This window comes from Paroedura picta, chromosome 1 (genome assembly GCF_049243985.1).
Source record: "Paroedura picta isolate Pp20150507F chromosome 1, Ppicta_v3.0, whole genome shotgun sequence".
NCBI lineage: Eukaryota > Metazoa > Chordata > Lepidosauria > Squamata > Gekkonidae > Paroedura > Paroedura picta.
This window is the reverse complement of record NC_135369.1, coordinates 136,400,760-136,417,869: the sequence shown is the minus strand read 5'-3', so window position 1 is coordinate 136,417,869 and position 17,110 is coordinate 136,400,760. Positions and strand designations below refer to the sequence as shown.

Sequence of the window (17,110 nt, the reverse complement as noted above, 5' to 3'; positions counted from 1 at the left end):
GTCAGATGGAAGACCAAAGCAGACCAAAGCAGAAAATTGTCTGTCAGATGTAGCCACTAAATTTAGAGGAACTGACATAACAAGTGGATTTCCTTTTGAAATCTGCAAGGGGTGAAGGAATCCAAAGTAATATTTGTGTGGTAGGTGGACATAACCTTAGATTAGATAGTTCTGCTAGAGTGAAATAAATTGACTGCCTTCCAAAGGCTAGCCCCTTCATCAATTAGCTTCAAGGAGTCTTTGCTAGATATTTTGCAACAGCACTCAGAGGGTTCATTCTCTGCCAAAGGTTTATGGAGTCTGTGATCTCCAATAGAAAGAAGGGCATTGTTTAATGTCTGTGCACATTCTTTTTCATTATTCTGTGTAAAATACCAAGGTCTGTTTTAGCCAGGAGAAAATATATTTAGTTTATGAAAATGATTCAGGATTGCTGCAAAATCCAGACCCATTTGCAATGGCATTTCTTTTAGATGTTCCTAAACTTAAGACCCCCCTCCTGCCTATTGCTTATTGTTTCAGCATTGGTATTATTATGATGATGGCTTCCTATATTTTGGATTCAGTTGTTTTTTGATTAACTTAAGGTGCTAGAATTTCTTGATGGAGGAGACCAGTGTGCTTTTGGGTTGGATTCAGTGAAATGCAAGTGTGCTCTTAGGTGTGGATCCTCCCTGCTTGCCATGTTCTTTGTGTTTTTGGGTTGCCACATGAGGGGAGATACAGGACAGGGATGCTTCAGGTGCCTTTTATGCCACAGAGCTCTTTTACGTATCTGGCACTAGAAGCCTAACCTTGGGTAGCCCCCAGACAGTCTGTAATGTTTATATCTTAGGTTCAAAATCATGAGTTCATAGCAAGCATAAAAACTGGCAAGTTTTTAAGTTTTCTCTTGGGGACAAGGACTTTTTAATTTTTTAAGGAAAAGCATGAGAAGAGACATTCTTGGCATTGCTTCAGAGAGTACTGCTGGTAATATTGTTTGTCATTTTAGGAAGAAGCACAAGCACTGCTGCAAAATCTGCATACTTACCATGAGAATTATTTTCCCATCTTACGGTGCCTCCATGCTTTCACATCATCTCTTCCAAACTACCCTTTAGGCAAACAGGTATGTGCCTCTTGATAGTTGATATTTTTACATCTCAACAAAGTTTCGTTGGCCATGGGGTCATAACACTGCTGCTTCACTGCACTTGTACCTACATCAAGCACTATTACATCCAGTTTGTTTTTTCTCCACATTCTACTGCTTTTATCATTCACTATGTAGTGTGTATCATTTAACCTTTTGTAACTCATCTTGGAGAGCCCATATCCAGCCTGTGCATTAGTTACTGGTTAGCTTCCGGATCAGGTTTTGGTTCTTATCTTCAAGGCTAGTCACAGCCTGGGCCCTGCATAACTGAGGGACCACATACCAAGTGGTCCCTCAGTTATGCCCCTTGTAGAGCCCTTCACTCTGTGGGTTTGAATCTATTGGTAGTCCCTGGAAGGCACACCTGGTCTCGATTGAGGGCCTTTTCGGTCCTGGCCCTGACCTGAGGGCCCAGATGGGACTATCACAGTTTGGTTGAGGCCAGGCTGGGAAGATTGGGTCCCTCCCTTTATAGGCCCTATGTGCCAGACAGCTGGGCAGGAGTTACTCCCAAGATAGTGGGGGGGGGGGGCTGTGGTCGAGTGCACGAGAAAGGGAGGGGAGGACTTGAGTAGTTTATCACCAGTTCTATAGGATTGTACATTGTATCTGTTTTATGTGGTTTTATCATTTTACTGTAAACCACCACAAGCCAGCAGGATCCGGGATTGATGGTCAATAAATACAGTCATTAAATAAATAAACAAACATGGGAAACTGGCTTCTAGGCTAGAAACTATTCCCCCTTCCATTTTTATGAATGGAACATTTATGTTCTTGCCTCTGCCCTGGGAAGCTTATGGTATTCACCCCCCCCCCCAATAGTCAGCTTATTCTCTGAAACATCAGGTTTAAATTCTCTGGGTACAGAAATCTTCAATGCTTATCTTTAAACCGCCCGTGGCGCCACGGGCGCCACGGACTAAATAATTCGCTAAGAGGTGTAGAGGTGGGATTAGTCCGTGATGAGGAAGGGTCCGGATTGGACCCTTCCTCACGACAGACAATCGGAGGGACCAATCGGCAGGCGCTTCGCGCCTGCCGATTGGTCCCTCCGATTCCCAGTTCCTCCTGGCCTGACGCGGCGAGAGGCGCGAAGCGCCTCTCGTCGCGTCAGGCCGCCGACCCAGGGAGCCCCCGGCAGTTGCGCGAAGCGCGGCTGCCGGGGGTTCCCTGCCCGAGGGAGCCCCCGGCAGTTGCGCGAAGCGCGGCTGCCGGGGGTTCCCTGCCCGAGGGAGCCCCCGGCAGTTGCGCGAAGCGCGGCTGCCGGGGGTTCCCTGCCCAGCGGGCTGACGCGGCGAGAGGCGCAAAGCGCCTCTCGCCGCGTCAGCCCGCCGCCAACAGAAGAAGCTTGCCGCCCCCGACCAGCCCGCCGCCCCCGACCAGCCCACCGCCGCCGACCAGCGCGAAGACCACTTTGGTAAGGCCCTAGCGCCCGCTGCATTCCCCTGCAGCGGGCTTGATTACTAGTTTACTCATAAAAACATGGGGGGGATTCTATTTAATTGTTTCAGAAGAAACATTCAGCATCTGCCTTGGTCATTAAACACAAAGGTACTGGGATACTGGACAAGCACTAAGCACTGTTATAAAATTATATGTTATTTAATTCAGTTTTAAAACTTTAAAAGTATTGGGTTCTTGCTGTTTAGGTTCTGGCTCTTCTGCATTGATGAAATGCCCTAATCTGTGGAATCTAAGCTGATCTTCCCTGCTCCCCCCTCAAAAGGCTGTATATAGGCAGCTCTAAAGGCATCCACATCTTCAGGAAAGATATCCAAGAATAACCAATCTTGAAGCCTAGTTCTTTAACTGATTGTAAAGCATTTGCTTCCCTTGATAGATCAGAGAGTTGCACTGTGCGTGTTTGGAGAGGAAAGTGTGGGAAACAGAAGACTATGAGTCAGCCTTTCAGCTGGTGAGGTAGACTTCTTTCCATTTTCTTCTTATGTAAAATGCCTCCATCCTCTTTTCAAAAAGAACTTGAGGCTTTTAAGAATGCTGCCAAATTGGAAAATACTTTTTTATTTTTGGGAACTGACTATATTATTTCTTGTGGATGAAAATGAGGATTTTTGATTTAATCAACAGATGCATTTTTCAGGAAAGGGTGATTGTTGGGGGGGGGGGAATCAACCAACAAGGATTCTCGCCCCTTATGTGGAGCACCCACATAAGGGGCAAGAATCCTTGTTCCCTGCACCCTCCCTCCCCACCCCCACATCCTCTCCTTACCTGCTGGGTGTGTCACGCTGGGATGGCCCCACCCCTGCCAGTCTCTAGAGGCTGGCCCTGCTCTCCAGGGGGCAGGAGCAGCCTAGGAGGCATAGCGGAGGTGGCCATAGCCCAGCGATGCACTGCGCTGTGTCGCACTGGGCTGGCCCCGGCCCCGCCGGTCTTCCGAGGCTGGCCCCACTCTTTGTAGGGAAGGAGTGACCTCAGAAGACTGGCATCAACATCTACTGGTGTGGTCCCTGGGGGCGGGACTATGGACGTCTTAGCCATAGACTTCTGTTGGACTGTGCACGCCAGTAGATGTTCCACATCAATAAGGCCAAAATGCTTTTCTTTCTCTTTTTTCACTGTCAAGTCACAGTTGATTCATGGGAAACCTGTAGGGTGTTCATGGCAAGAGATGTTCAGAAGTGGTTTGCCATTGTCTGCCTCTGTATCACAACCTGGTATTCCTTACAGGTCTCTTATCCAAATACTAGCTAGGGCCAATGTTGCTTATTTTCCAAGATCTCGTGAGATTGGGCTACTGTGGCCTATCTTGGTCAGGGCAATGCTTTTTATTTATTAACACATTGCAAGTCCAATTTGGCTTTGCATCTGATACACCACTCTGGATTTTCACTTCAAAGTTTGTATGTAGGGCTCTCTAATCACCTTTGGGGATGGGGGGCAGTAAATGAGTTGAATTTAGATCATTTAGAGATATGTACCATTAACAGCTTAAATGACCGAGGTCCCTGTCTTTCCTTACTGCTTTAGAAGGTCATAGGCTTGCGCACACTCCCTGTGGTCTGCTTCTTTCACAGATTTAGTATGTAAGGCCTGAAGGTTAATAAAGATAAAGAGAGCTGAAGGGTAACAGTTGAGGGTTACTGAAATGGAATGAAGAAAAACAAAGGGTAGGAAAGGCTGAGTGTTAACAGCACTTGAAGGATCACAGAGGCTGTTAACAAAAAATAAGGAATGAAGGGATTCCAGCCCAAGTTCATAATGCATCAGACTAGACCTAGTAATTGTTTTCAGTATTTTGCTTTCGGTTTTTGCTGTGTTTGGTTTTAATGGTTTTTAAAAATGTGTGTTGCTAGTATGTATAGTTTTTAGTCTGTTTGCTGCTTTGGTGACCATGAAGAAGGCACAAATGCAGCGCAAAGAAAACTATACACCACAAATAGTTATAAACGAGTTTTGTCGAAGATTAGAATATCAAGAAGAATAAAGACCTATCTAAAAGCTATGTAACAAAATTAAGAGAGGACTCACTGAAGAAAAATCTGTGTTTTGAAAACAGATTGTATCTGGACACCATTCGAACAGAATAAAAAAAGAAAACAAAGGACATTGTAAAAAAAATCCTTTATTAATTTTGTTACTCACCTTTTGGATAGGTCTTTATGCTTCTTGGTGTTTCACTTCAGACTGTCCTGCTTCTTGTCTTTGCAACTTGAAGATTAGAATATGTCTTAACATATTCTTATGGAAGAGGATGACTTGAAGTTATAGTAAAGATAAGGAGGTTTTAATCTTGTTTAAGAATCAAGGAGGAAAAACCCTGGTAGTTTAAAACTCTTTTGATAAAGAATAGACAGATGTACAGTACAGAATTTATCATGCTTAGCACTTCAGTGGTTCCTTTCTTTGTTTCTATAATTAATTAACATTGTTTTATTTTTCTTCCCTAGGATGCTAGCTAAGGATGAGTTGATAGCCATTCTTAAAAAATGTGTGGAGATTATTACATCCTCTTCCACAAAATGCCTTGGAAGTTGTATAGAGAAACTAGAAGAATACCTGGATCAGTTCAAGAATCTTGAAGGTACTTGGCAACGTGCAAGTTTGTTACAATACAGTGTTCCCTTCCCCAAGACATTCATAAACATTGGTCAACTTGGAAAATATCCCCAATATATAGAGAGCATATCTATAAGAATTATCTTGAGAAGAAATGAATAGCTGTTAAGAAAAATACTTGAGTTAATTAAGATTCTTGGATTTAAGGAATAGCAACAGGAATATAGGTGCTGGATAATTAACATTGTGGTGACCAACCATAAAATTATGCAAGTGTTCCAAAACTAACCAATGGCGTGAAGGTCCATTGTTCTTAAAGGGGCACCTTTAAGACCTGCAGGAGGAGCGGCAATAGTGGCAGCGCCCCCGCCAAACTGCTCACCCTGCCGCGACCCCTGTGAAAGGGTCATTCAACCCCCAAAGTGGTCCCACCCCAAAGTTGAGAACCACTGGCTTAAATAGAGATAGTGAGAGACTATCTACTTCACTGATGAAGAAGTCCTAGATTATGCCTATGGATATATTCAATAATATAGGCTGTTGATACTGAGTCCGGTGTATAACCAAGTGCAGAATATGCAGGTCTTGACTACTTTGCCTGAAATAGGCCCGGCAAGGCTGTGTTAATTTATGTGCATCTTGTATGTATATAAAAAACTGCTTAATGATATTAGAAATCACTTTTCCAAATATGTCACCCTTGAAATCCTTACTGGCAGTTTTCATTGAGCTGTAAAATATATTTAATGTGCTACATTCTCATTTGTATTCTTTGTTTAACAGCCTCTGTCTGAATTGTTTTTTTCTAATAAATTTCTTGCTGAGGTTGGCCAGCTCAAGGTACTGTGCTTACAAAAGCATAAACCATGTAGAACAGTGGTCCCCAACCCCCGGTCCGGGGACCGGTACCGGGCCGCAGCTCCTGCTCATCCTCCTCTCTGGCTGCTGCCTTGAGGGCTGCCCTGCTACTCTGCTGCCGGCTCACCTTTGGTGCTCTCTAGCGGCTGCCATGGCTGAGGCTCCACCTCGGCATGGCACTGCGCAGCTGCTGCTAGCAGCGCCTCCCAGCAGGCGGCGTAAAGTCAGGGACGCTGGTGGGAAAACAAGTGGAGCAGGAGCTCAGGTGGCGGTGGCGACAAGCAAAAGACTACCCCCCCCCCCCGGGCCTCAGTAAAATTGTCAAGCATTGACCAGTCCCCGGTGATAAAAAGGTTGGGGACCACTGATGTAGAAGACCGAAGCAGGAATGCTGAATTGGAAAGTGAATGTTGTTCTGTTTGCATGAGATGCTTTCCAGCATATGAGGAACTTTTATAAAGCATTAAGTGCCAAGCTCATTTGGTAATATGAGGAAAGAGGCACTGTTCCACTCCCCGTTGGCTGCTTTCCCCTATCCCGCCTGCCTAAGGCCCATTTTCACCTAGCTGGCTTTTAAAGAGAAGAAAAGTTTACTAGGAAAAAATTCTGATAAGATAGGTTTTTATAGAAGGCTTAATTAATGTTTCAAGTAATTTTCATATCTTAGAAAGCTTTAATGTTTCTGACAATAGTCTAGGGTTCAGATACCTGAGAACCAAATTACAAATATGTGAGGAATCTGAACCATATTATTCTTATATCACACAGAAAGGTAGCAAGACGACAGATCATTAAGCTGTACCAGGGTGGTACATGTGAGTGTGTCTGTGTGTGTATGGCATTTAATTCAGTAAATATTTGATGCTTATAGTAGGAAATAAGCTTATTCATCTAAAGGGCCATCCTAAAATGGCAACCGCAAGAGGCAGAGTCAAACGAAAATGGCTGCCTCTGAAGGCAGAGCTAAAAGGAATATCTCAACCTCCAAGGAAGAAGACTGAAGAACCACACATTGTGGTTTGCTCCTCTCTGCTCAGTCTTCCTGATCCTCCAGCAGCAAACCCTTAGAAGACAATAAATAAGGCCTGCCTCACACTGTCCCTGCCCACTTTTTGAAAAGTTCTGTGTGCCAAGGAAAGTAGTGGATGCTGTGGTGCACGTAAGCACCATGTTAGGGAAACCTGTGCTGCATCTTCACCTTCCCTTTTTGAAAAGTAAGTCCCTCGACTAGTTCTGCCTGAAAGAAGAGTACACATTTCCCCAAATGAAATGGCTTCCGTCCAGTCAGACAAAGCTCTTTCTAGCCTTGTTGCAGCTGTTTACACACCCTTGGAAAACCACTCCTGAGTTTCAGGGGACCTTTGGGGACAGTGCAGAGTTCAATACAGGGAGCTGTAGTAGGAAGGTGGTATTGGTGGTACACCCCCCCCCCCCTGGACCCTTCTGTTCACCTCCACTCACGCACTGACAGAATTGGAACTATGCCAATGTTGTTTACAATGTATGTTGCCTGCCAGCCATAATGTGAATGACCAACAGCTGCCAACAGTACTTGCACCATTATTGTAATTGAATCTGACTCTTATTTTTTGTTGTGGCAGCAACAGATGATCAAGGTGAGACTGCATCTTCACTGAAGGAAATTCAGAAGAAGACAGACCTCTATCGTCTCCAGAAGGTCAGGCCAGTTGGAAATTAGTTATTGCATGATGAAGCTGTTACTGGTCAGATGACCAACTATATGAAAGGGCAGTTTGGGAACCAAAACCAGCTGAGGAGATACACCTCCCCACAAGTAGCATATTTCTTGAAGGCCTAACGTGGCCCAGTGCAGAAAACAGACAGGATGGCCGTTCCTCTCACTGATTTAGTTGCGGTTTACCAAACCTTTTATTTTCAGAATATTATAGATTTTCTGAACTTCTGTTTTAAACTTATGCAAAATTGGATGATGGAACCATTTCAATAATTCTAAGTGCATATTTTGAGTTTTGCTTCATATAAAGAGAAGCAGGTGAATGAGGAGCAAAGATGGCCACATGTCTACTTCCTCTGGGTAGTAACAACTGCTCCTTCGGTGCTGAGTAATCCAGTAGCAAATGGCAACCATATGTCTAGAAGGAGCAGGAGAATCATCACCATTGATGGTGGCAGACTGAATTTTCAATTCAAACTAGGCACTTTTGTAATGGAATGGGACCTTCCTTCCTTTCTCATCCCACTGAGCTTCCTGAAATGCTGTTCCTGCAGGACTGGGAATACCTCAGGAACTGTATTGAGTGTAAATCCAAGGGTCTTTACATTGTATTAAGTGTAAATCCAAGGGTCTTCAATTCCCCCAAGGGAGGGGGGAATTGGTAGACTTCTCTGCATTAGTTAAAAGTCTAGTCTGGATCCCAGCCTCTGTGACTAAATCTCATATTAATAAAATATTCTTACAACAGTGATAGCAATAATGGTCAGCTAAGCCCAATTCCTAAGGCTATTGGAAGAAGAGGCGTTTCTTTGCCTCAGCCAACCCAGTTGCGAATCAGGGTTGCACTGTATACCAAAGTTGTAAAAAACAACAATCCTACATTGCTTGTTTATTCTGATGAAAGTATTACCCAATCATGTAGTAGAATTGTGTAAGAAATTGATGTATTTTAGAAATCAGAAAAAGGGTCATCTGGTATTCTTCCAGAGTTCATGAAATGTGAACCTTTTCCTTTGTCACAGTCATTATGATAGTTGGATAGAGCAGCCTTACCAGTGGAAGAGTAGAATGTATTTCGGTCATTGAAGCTAATTCTGTTTTAATTAGTTGTGAAATCTGTTGGGAAAGTCCTTTCATTTTCAGAGTTACTGCTTTGTTGAATTAGGGAAATGTTGTGGACATGGTTTATCTTGATTTTAGTAAGGCTTTTGATAAGGTTCAAAATGCGATTAGGTGAATTTGTAACTGGCTGACAGATTTCACCCAAAGAATGCTTGTGAATGGTTCATGATACTCCTGGAGAGGAGTGATAAATGGAATGGTTCAGGGACCTGGGCCCCAGGTTGTTCAACAGCTGTATAAATTACTTGGATAAAGAAATAGAAGGGATGCTCATTAAATTTGCCACTGATATTTAATTGGGAGGAGTAGTAATAGGTAGAAGTCAGAATCAAGATTCTGGATAATCTTAAGAGACTGGAAAACAGCTAAAACTAAAAACTGAGATAAATTACTGTTCTGCATTTAGGTAGGAAAATTAAATACATAATTATAGGATGGAGGAGACTTGTCTTGGCTGTAGTATCTGCAAAAAGGATCTTGGAGTCTTTATGGATCATGCAGTGAACATGGGTCAGCAGTGTGATGTGGTGGCTAAAATGGCAACTGTGATTTTGGGTTACATCAACAGTAGTGTCCAGATCACACAACGTAATAGTATCACTTTGCTCTGATAAGACTTCACTTGGAGTACTGTGTTCAGTTTTGGGCACCACAGTTTAAGAAGGAGGTTGACAAGTTCGACTGTGTCTAGAAGAGAATGACAAAGATGGTGAGGGGTCTGGAGACCACATCCTATAAGGAAAGGTTGAAGGAGCTGGGAATATTTAGCCTGGAGAGGAGATGATTGAAAGGTGATATGATCATCTTCAAGTAATTGAAAGGCTTTCATATAGAGGAGGAAGGCAGGTTGTTTTCTGTAACCCCAGAAAGTAGGATCACAACCAGTGGATTTAAATTAAATCCAAAATGTTTTTGATTAAACATTAGGAAGAACCTTGTGATGGTTGGAGATGTTCCTTAGCAGAACAGTTCCTCAGGAGGTGATGGGCTCTCTTCCTTTGGAGGTTTTTAAGCAGTGCTAGATGGTCATCTGACAGCAGTGCTGAAAGTGGAAAGTGGAGATGAGCTCTTATATGCCCAGGGTAATGCCGAGTACCACAGTGGGGTCAGGAAGGAATTTGCCTTCAGGACAGATTGGCCAAGGAACCTGGAGTTTTTTTTTTTTTTTTGCTTTCTTCCAGGCATAGAATAGGAGTCACTGGGAAAATGGGGTACCTGTGAATTTCTTACTTAATGCAGGGGGGTTGAACTAGGTGACTCTTTGGGTCCCTTTTAGCTCTGAGATTCTGCTGAGCTTGGAGGAAAAAACTCCAATAACTTCATTATAACACTGCCAGAAGAGTCCCTAAAGAAAATAACTTCAGAATGTCTGTTTACTTCCATTAGACTTTATTAGAAATGAAGGAGTCAAGGAGACTCAAGAAACTAACGAAGTTTGAAATGCTGCGTTTTGAAGTTGTTGATTTTATAGACAGCCTTGTGAGGTAAACATTTCACAATATCAAAATGCGAGGAAAATGCAAAGTAACATATCATTTCGAATGCCGCACCACCCAACGCTTGGTTTTTCCGTTTGTGGCTTTTTGTGTTGTATGTGTTATGTATCTGCCAACGGAATGTAGTGCTTTATGCATGTGATCATCTTTAATCCATGAAAACTTCTTTCACAATACATCTGTTGATCTTCAAGGTGCTAAAGAACTCTTTACTGTTGCTAGCAAAGTTAGCCCCATGGTATAGACAGAATGTTATTCAGCTATATTGAAAATTACAGGATTGGGTCAAAGGCTGTACCCATAAGAGCCACTTTTACAGAGAATATGTCCCTCTCTTGCCAAAGAATTAAAAGGGAATCTTACCAAAGGTAACTTTGGCTTTTATAATCTGAATTTAGAGCACAGGGAAGAATTACAGCAGACAAATAGGAGTTGGGCAGGATGGGCACAAGCAGTTAAAAGGAAATAGCATATTCTGACAACTGTTGGTTGGAGGGGAAGCAGCTTTGTGGAATGCAGTTGGGGTATCCCTGAAATTGTGTAGTGGATATTTCGCAAAAATCCTCCTCTACTGGCCAGAGGGACTCTCCAGTGATGGAAGGCAAATGTTGAATAGAGCCCATTGTATTTAGCTATTCAACTAGGGTGCTATGTTATAATTAAAGCTCAATGTGAAATTTGCAAACTTGCCATTTATTGAAGTTTCTGATGGTAGTGGGAGTTAATATCAATCCCTCTCTATGCTTTTCCATGTTACTTTTTCAGAAGTTACCTTGCACCTCCAGAGACACAGACTTTGTATGAGGTCATGTACTTCAGCATGGCTGGTACTCTCCGTGAGCATTTAAATGCTGCTCCACGAGTTGCCATTCACACTGCTCTCAACAGTCCGTATTTCTACCTGAAGGTGAGAATTGGAGGGTTGGGGGACTATGCCTACTTTTATCCGATTCCAGTGGGTTTTCTATATTTGTCTGAGCTGCCCTTCATTGACTTCTTTTGGTTCTTCGGCATCTCAGGGATCATTAGAGTGAGACTAGAGAGTCTGGATTTCCACCATAGGATAAAATGGAGCTGGATAGGGCCCCCTATTTTGGGTACCCCTAGAATTGGACCCTCTGGTCCAATCTTTTTGAAACTTGGGGGGGGGGGAGATCTTTACAGAAGAAGGTCTTCAAGCTATTTGAAAGTTTGGAGTCTCTAACTCAAACCCCCACCCCAGGCCTCAGAGAAGACAGAAATGGGAAAATTCCCATTGACTTTAATGGTTCCATTGACTTTAATGGCCAAATCACTTTGGAGACATCCGAATCACTATTTGGACGGCTGTGATTCGGCCATACAAATTTATGGCTTTTGCCGCTTTGGACCATATTCAGCTGATCTGTGTCCGAAACAGTCCTGATTTGGACAGTTTTTGGCTGAAGCGGTCTGAAGTGCACATGCCTAGTACTGACCTTGACGGATCAATGATCTGTTCTAGTATAAGGCAAGATCAAGGATTATCACTGCTTTCCATCATCCAGGTAGTTTTACATAAGAATTTATCTTTGTGCTGGCAGAGAGACCCAGAAACTTCAGCAGAAGGGTGGTATTCAATTTTACTATCACAGGCAATCTAATTATATTTATTGCACTGCATCAAACAGCAAAATATAAATCAACAAAAGCTAGGTTGGGAAGAGAATGTAAAATACGTGTCTGTTTGTTCAATCTTCTTATACATTTATCTGATTTTATACAGGCACCAGAAAGATGAGAAGAACCTTAATTCAATTTTCAATATATTTGATCAAAAATGACTACTCCTAGATCTTACATAAGCTGATGAATATCTTATATCTATGGGCAGACATGTGGAATGTCTAGTAGGGGTTTGTATTTTTAAAAGTTTCCTCCCAGTTTGGTCCAAAGAACAACAAGATTAAAAACCAAACAACAAAAAAAGCCAGTTTGACCTGAGCGAATCAACTGTGGTGGTGGGAGCTGAGAGTTCTAACACTGCCCTGGCTGATCCTGGGCTGCTCTTGTAGAGCAGCCGGCCCAGGCCAAGGCAACATGGAGCTCGGCTCCCCTAGAGCCAGCTGGTAGGTATAGATGAATATCCCAAATGGACTCACCTATGCCGGTAGTCAATCAGATCAGAGAATCTGTAATCGACTGAATACCTGAGTTTGGTAGAGTCTGTTCATGAATTACAGAAGTAAGATAAAAGTCCTTTTGGTAAATTTGCAGCTATAACCATAGGTAATAGCCTCTTGTGGCGCAGAGTGGTAAGGCAGCCATCTGAAAGCTCTGCCCATGAGGTTGGGCAACCCCAGCAGCCGGCTCAAGGTTGACTCAGCCTTCCATCCTTCCGAGGTCGGTAAAATGAGTACCCAAGCTTGCTGGGGGGTAAACGGTAATGACTGGGGAAGGCACTGGCAAACCACCCCGTACTGAGTCTGCCATGAAAACGCTAGAGGGCGTCACCCCAAGGGTCAGACATGAGTCAGTGCTTGCACAGGGGATACCTTTACCTTTTAAAGAAAGAGGAGCTTCCCCCATGTCATCTTGGATTTGGTTGCTACATCATCACCTGGGATGTCTCCTTCTCTCAGTTCATAAATCTCTGTAAAGTATATTCCAACTGTTCTAGTCCCTGACAAATGATGGGATTTGTTCTGGTGCAGAGGCTGAATTGCCTGGCAGGGTTGGGCTTGACCTTCCCAAATACTGGGTGCCTTTCCATGGCGTACTTTTCAACCTGTACTCACGTAGAAGAAAGTGTTCCTAACCCTGGCAACAAAGTGTAAACTTTAAATATGAATTAAGGAAAAATTGTATTTAGTATCTGGGTCTTCTGTATTCTATAGTGACCTGCATGAGCTGTGATGTCAGAGTTTGGATGACATCATTAGCATATAAATGAAATGTAAACTCAACCTGTTTTCTCATTGTGAATTTATTTAATAGAATGAAGCCTTGGAAAGTGATACAGGATGCATATCTAACACAGCTCCTGATATCTGTATAGCATACAAGCTTCATTTGGAGTGTGGCAGATTAATTAACCTTGTTGACTGGTTAGAGGTATGTAAACATTATTGACTGTTCACTGCTCTGTTGAATGTTTGTTTTTTTTAATTCTGAACACCTGTTATAATTTAGCAGGCTTTTTGTTCTACTGGGATCTCAAATCAAAGTCCATATAAACATTTTTAGCTAATACTGGTAACTGTTAAATAGCACTATTATTCTCTTTGAATTAACCTTCTTGGGTATATATATTCTTCGTGTGTGTGTGTGTGTGTGTGTGTGTGTGTGTGTGTGTATATATATTTTTTTTCTTCTTCTTCTTCTTATACCCTGAGCCTCCAGGAAAGGGCAGGGTATAAAAAATAATAAATATATCCTATGGATGTTCTGCCAGCACAAGCAGATCTGTCTGTGCCTCCTGCCTCTAACAGCCCCTTGAAAAGGCATTGTCAGGGGAGTTACAGGAAGGGAACTGAATTAGCCTGCCTGCTGCTAGAGGACTGTTCATGGGAATAAATCCATGGTATACACTAGCGATCCCCAACCTGTGGGCCACGGACCACATGTGGTCCATCGACTAATTGGAGGTGGGCCGTGAAGGACGCCTTCTCTCTCCCCCCCCCCCGCCCTTTACTTCATCAACGATCCGGCAGGCACACATGTGCAGGCTCAGAGCTCCGTGCCTATGCTTGCTGGCATGCCAACAGCTGTGCCTCCCACCCCAGCCCCCCTGCCTCCCTGAGCAGAAGCTCTGCCTCGGCTTCCCCGTCCCCCCGGACTCCCAGCGCGTAGGAGCACTCACTTGATTGCCGATGGCAATCCCCCCCGCCCCACCGGGCCTCAGTAAAATTGTCAAGCGTCGAGTAGTCCCCGGTGATAAAAAGGTTGGGGACCACTGGTATACACTAAAGCAAGTGGGACTTTGTGTAACTATTGCTAGATTCTAATCCTGTAATGCAGTTAACTGTGGTGCTTTCTCAGGCTTTTTCAACAGTTGTAACAGCTGCTAATCAGAACTTCAGTGAGAAGGATGAGATGGAAGAAATTATCCAGTATCCTTTTTTCTTTTGGCTTAAATGAAAGACCTTAAGTAGCTCCAAACTAATGACAATACCCTTGGTGCCAGACTAGTCAAATAGTATCCATTTGAGAGAATAGTCTGAAGGAATAAAATTTGGCTGATCATAAACAGACTTCTCAAAATTTTATTGTGGATAACAATATTATGAAACTTAAATCCTATTCGGTCAACACTTGATTTAAGTGTGTGTGTTTTTAAAGGGAACTGTACTATCAAGATATCAGGAATTATTTATGCCATTTAGAGTACTATCCATATCACACGTTGTTGGTTGAATATATATACCAGGGTTTTCCAATCCCGGTACTAAGATACCCTATAGCAGGGAGGGGTAGTCAACCTGTGGTCCTCCAGATGTTCATGGACTAAAATTCCCACGAGCCCGCCAGCATTTGCTGGCAGGGGCTCATGGGAATTGTAGTCCATGAACATCTGGAGGACCACAGGTTGACTACCCCTGCCCTATAGCATCACAATGGTACTGTGGGCAGTATTTGGGCAGGCTGACCTGCCCTCTCCCAAAAGTAGCCAATGATGTAACTGGAGTGGGTAGGAAGGGGAGGGCGCCCAGCTGTTTAAACCTTTGCTACCTGAGGTTCCTCACACTTGGGGGGTGGGGGTAGCATAGTCAGCTGATATCACTTTCTGGTACTTGAAGCCCAAGATATTTCAGTGGTATCTCCATGGTCAAAAGGTTGGAAAAGGTTGATATTGGGTACAATGTTACCCCTGTTGTAACAGCAGCACTTCAGTGAGGCATCATAACCCGTTCTGTTGGAGAAGGGAAATGTTTTCCTTAACTAGTACTTCCAAGTGCTCGTTTCATTAGAGCAGTCTCAGAATTAGAGTTCTTAGGATTCATAAAGCCTACCAAGCAGAAAACTGATCATGTGGCAAGACTGACATGGGGAAGTTGCTGATACCTGCTGTACAGAGAATGGAAATTTCAACACAAGACTTTGGGTGGCAAGATAATCGTGGAAATACTAAATGTTGACAGTAAAAGAACATGCATACTGCGTTTCTGGTTCTTGTTTTTTTATATCAAAGGTACACAGACATGGGGATAATTGATTGCTACTCAGCTAGTGTTACTTCCTCCTAAATCCACATTACCTTCTTGATCCAACTGTCCTGTTTGAGATAGCATTATTAAATAACTAAATAACGACTTGTTATATTGCAGGCTAATGTTCACTGGGAAAGGGAAAGACACCACATTGATGGTATTCCTTAGCTGAAAGTACTGATAGAAAGGGGGATTTAAAGCTGCTAAACTTCGCCCTTTCTTTCTCCAAATTCCTACATGTCTTTTGTCCATGCAGTTCTTATAACCTCCAGCAGAAGCTTTTAGGAGATGTGAGGAAACAGGCAAGATTTGTATTGGTGCTTCATTGGATTCAGCCCAGCATTTTAAAAGGCATGGCTGTTTTTCACAAATGCTTATCCATGACAACTATGTATTATATAAACATTCCTCAGGCCTTGAAAAACCCGAGAAGTGGCGCGATCGTACAGGGTTAAAACGTTAGTAACACTACTTCTTGCCTTACCTGGAAGGTTGAAGACCCCTTAGGTTGTAAGGATGGAACCAGCCAGAGCATCATTCTATCCTTATATGCCACAGCTCTTATGTACTGATATCGCTAACTTTGAGACTCTCTGATGTGATGCCCACCAAAAACAGAGTTTACCTTCAGATGAACTTCATTGATAACTTGAATAATGGTTCAAGGGGATGCTTGGTGAGGCCTTGTCCGACCATCTTTTGGTTCCTTGTGGGAAACCGATGAACCACTGGGGGACCTGTCGCCACACCCTTCAGAAATCTGATGTGTGGATGGCATTTGTAAGAACTTCCCATTAACTATTAGCAGAGCTGCTACTGATGCAGATACCTGTCTCCTTAAGGTTATTGTTGTTCATTTCTAGTTCACCCCATCTAGGAGAAATTCTAGCACCTCTCTGACCTTCTTGGCTTTAGGTAGTCTACCTTTTTACCTCTACACCAATGACCAAATACTTTCCAGGTATAATTCTAAATTTTATTTGTGAACTGCCATCTGGACATCCAGATATTGCTGATAACTCAAGCTCCAGGTGGTTAAACATAAGTATTCTGAGTCCAGGTATCAGACTGGACATTAATTCCTCAGATCTGGAGATACTGGTATTCTGAGTGGTGGTTGTGTTGCCATAATTATTTCTGCTCTTAGATGAAGTTTTTTTTTTCTCTTTAACTGTTGAGGTAGACTGTTAACTGAGGAAACGGCCTGTTTGCATATGAAGCAAACCGATCTGTGGCTTTCAACCAGTTTATGATTTACTGAAAGCATCTCCTTCTTTAACTGCCACACTGCTCCTGACATCGTGATACAGCTCATCCAATCTGTCGTCATGGATCCTTTTTCTTTTATGTGCTCCTTTCCAATTCACTTGAGATTCCTCTTCGCCCACTTCAATACATTCCAGGCTTGGGGCCAATTTACCAACCTGGATCTCCCGACATACTTCATTGTCCTATTGTCAATTGTCAATTCTTAAGTCGGTCAGCGTCAGGAAAACCGCTCTCATCTGCAAAATGTTGATCGGCTTTTTGCTTTCTAGTTGGGACCATGTCCCTTGCCTTGAGTGCTTTCCTGTTGTTGTTCCTCAGCCCGTCAAGACTGGTATCTTTA

The 17,110-nt window shown here is 43.2% G+C and overlaps 1 protein-coding gene across 2 annotated transcripts in view; it reads left to right on the top strand.

Annotated features, from left to right (window-relative positions):
- ORC3 (origin recognition complex subunit 3) overlaps nucleotides 1-15,451 on the top strand; it is a 47,761-nt gene extending 32,310 nt beyond the window's left edge. The window contains exons 12-20 of one of the 2 annotated variants that reach the window (XM_077304804.1): nucleotides 995-1,111; nucleotides 2,982-3,061; nucleotides 5,053-5,186; nucleotides 7,627-7,697; nucleotides 10,224-10,321; nucleotides 11,099-11,240; nucleotides 13,289-13,405; nucleotides 14,333-14,403; nucleotides 15,247-15,451. In XM_077304804.1, the coding sequence (XP_077160919.1) occupies nucleotides 995-1,111; nucleotides 2,982-3,061; nucleotides 5,053-5,186; nucleotides 7,627-7,697; nucleotides 10,224-10,321; nucleotides 11,099-11,240; nucleotides 13,289-13,405; nucleotides 14,333-14,403; nucleotides 15,247-15,352 (936 nt within the window). In that variant the 3' untranslated portion in view covers nucleotides 15,353-15,451. Of the gene's footprint in view, nucleotides 1-994; nucleotides 1,112-2,981; nucleotides 3,062-5,052; nucleotides 5,187-7,620; nucleotides 7,698-10,223; nucleotides 10,322-11,098; nucleotides 11,241-13,288; nucleotides 13,406-14,332; nucleotides 14,404-15,246 lie in introns of both variants that reach the window. The other variant, XM_077304803.1, reaches the window with a different exon arrangement.
- The last annotated feature ends 1,659 nt before the right edge of the window (nucleotides 15,452-17,110 follow it).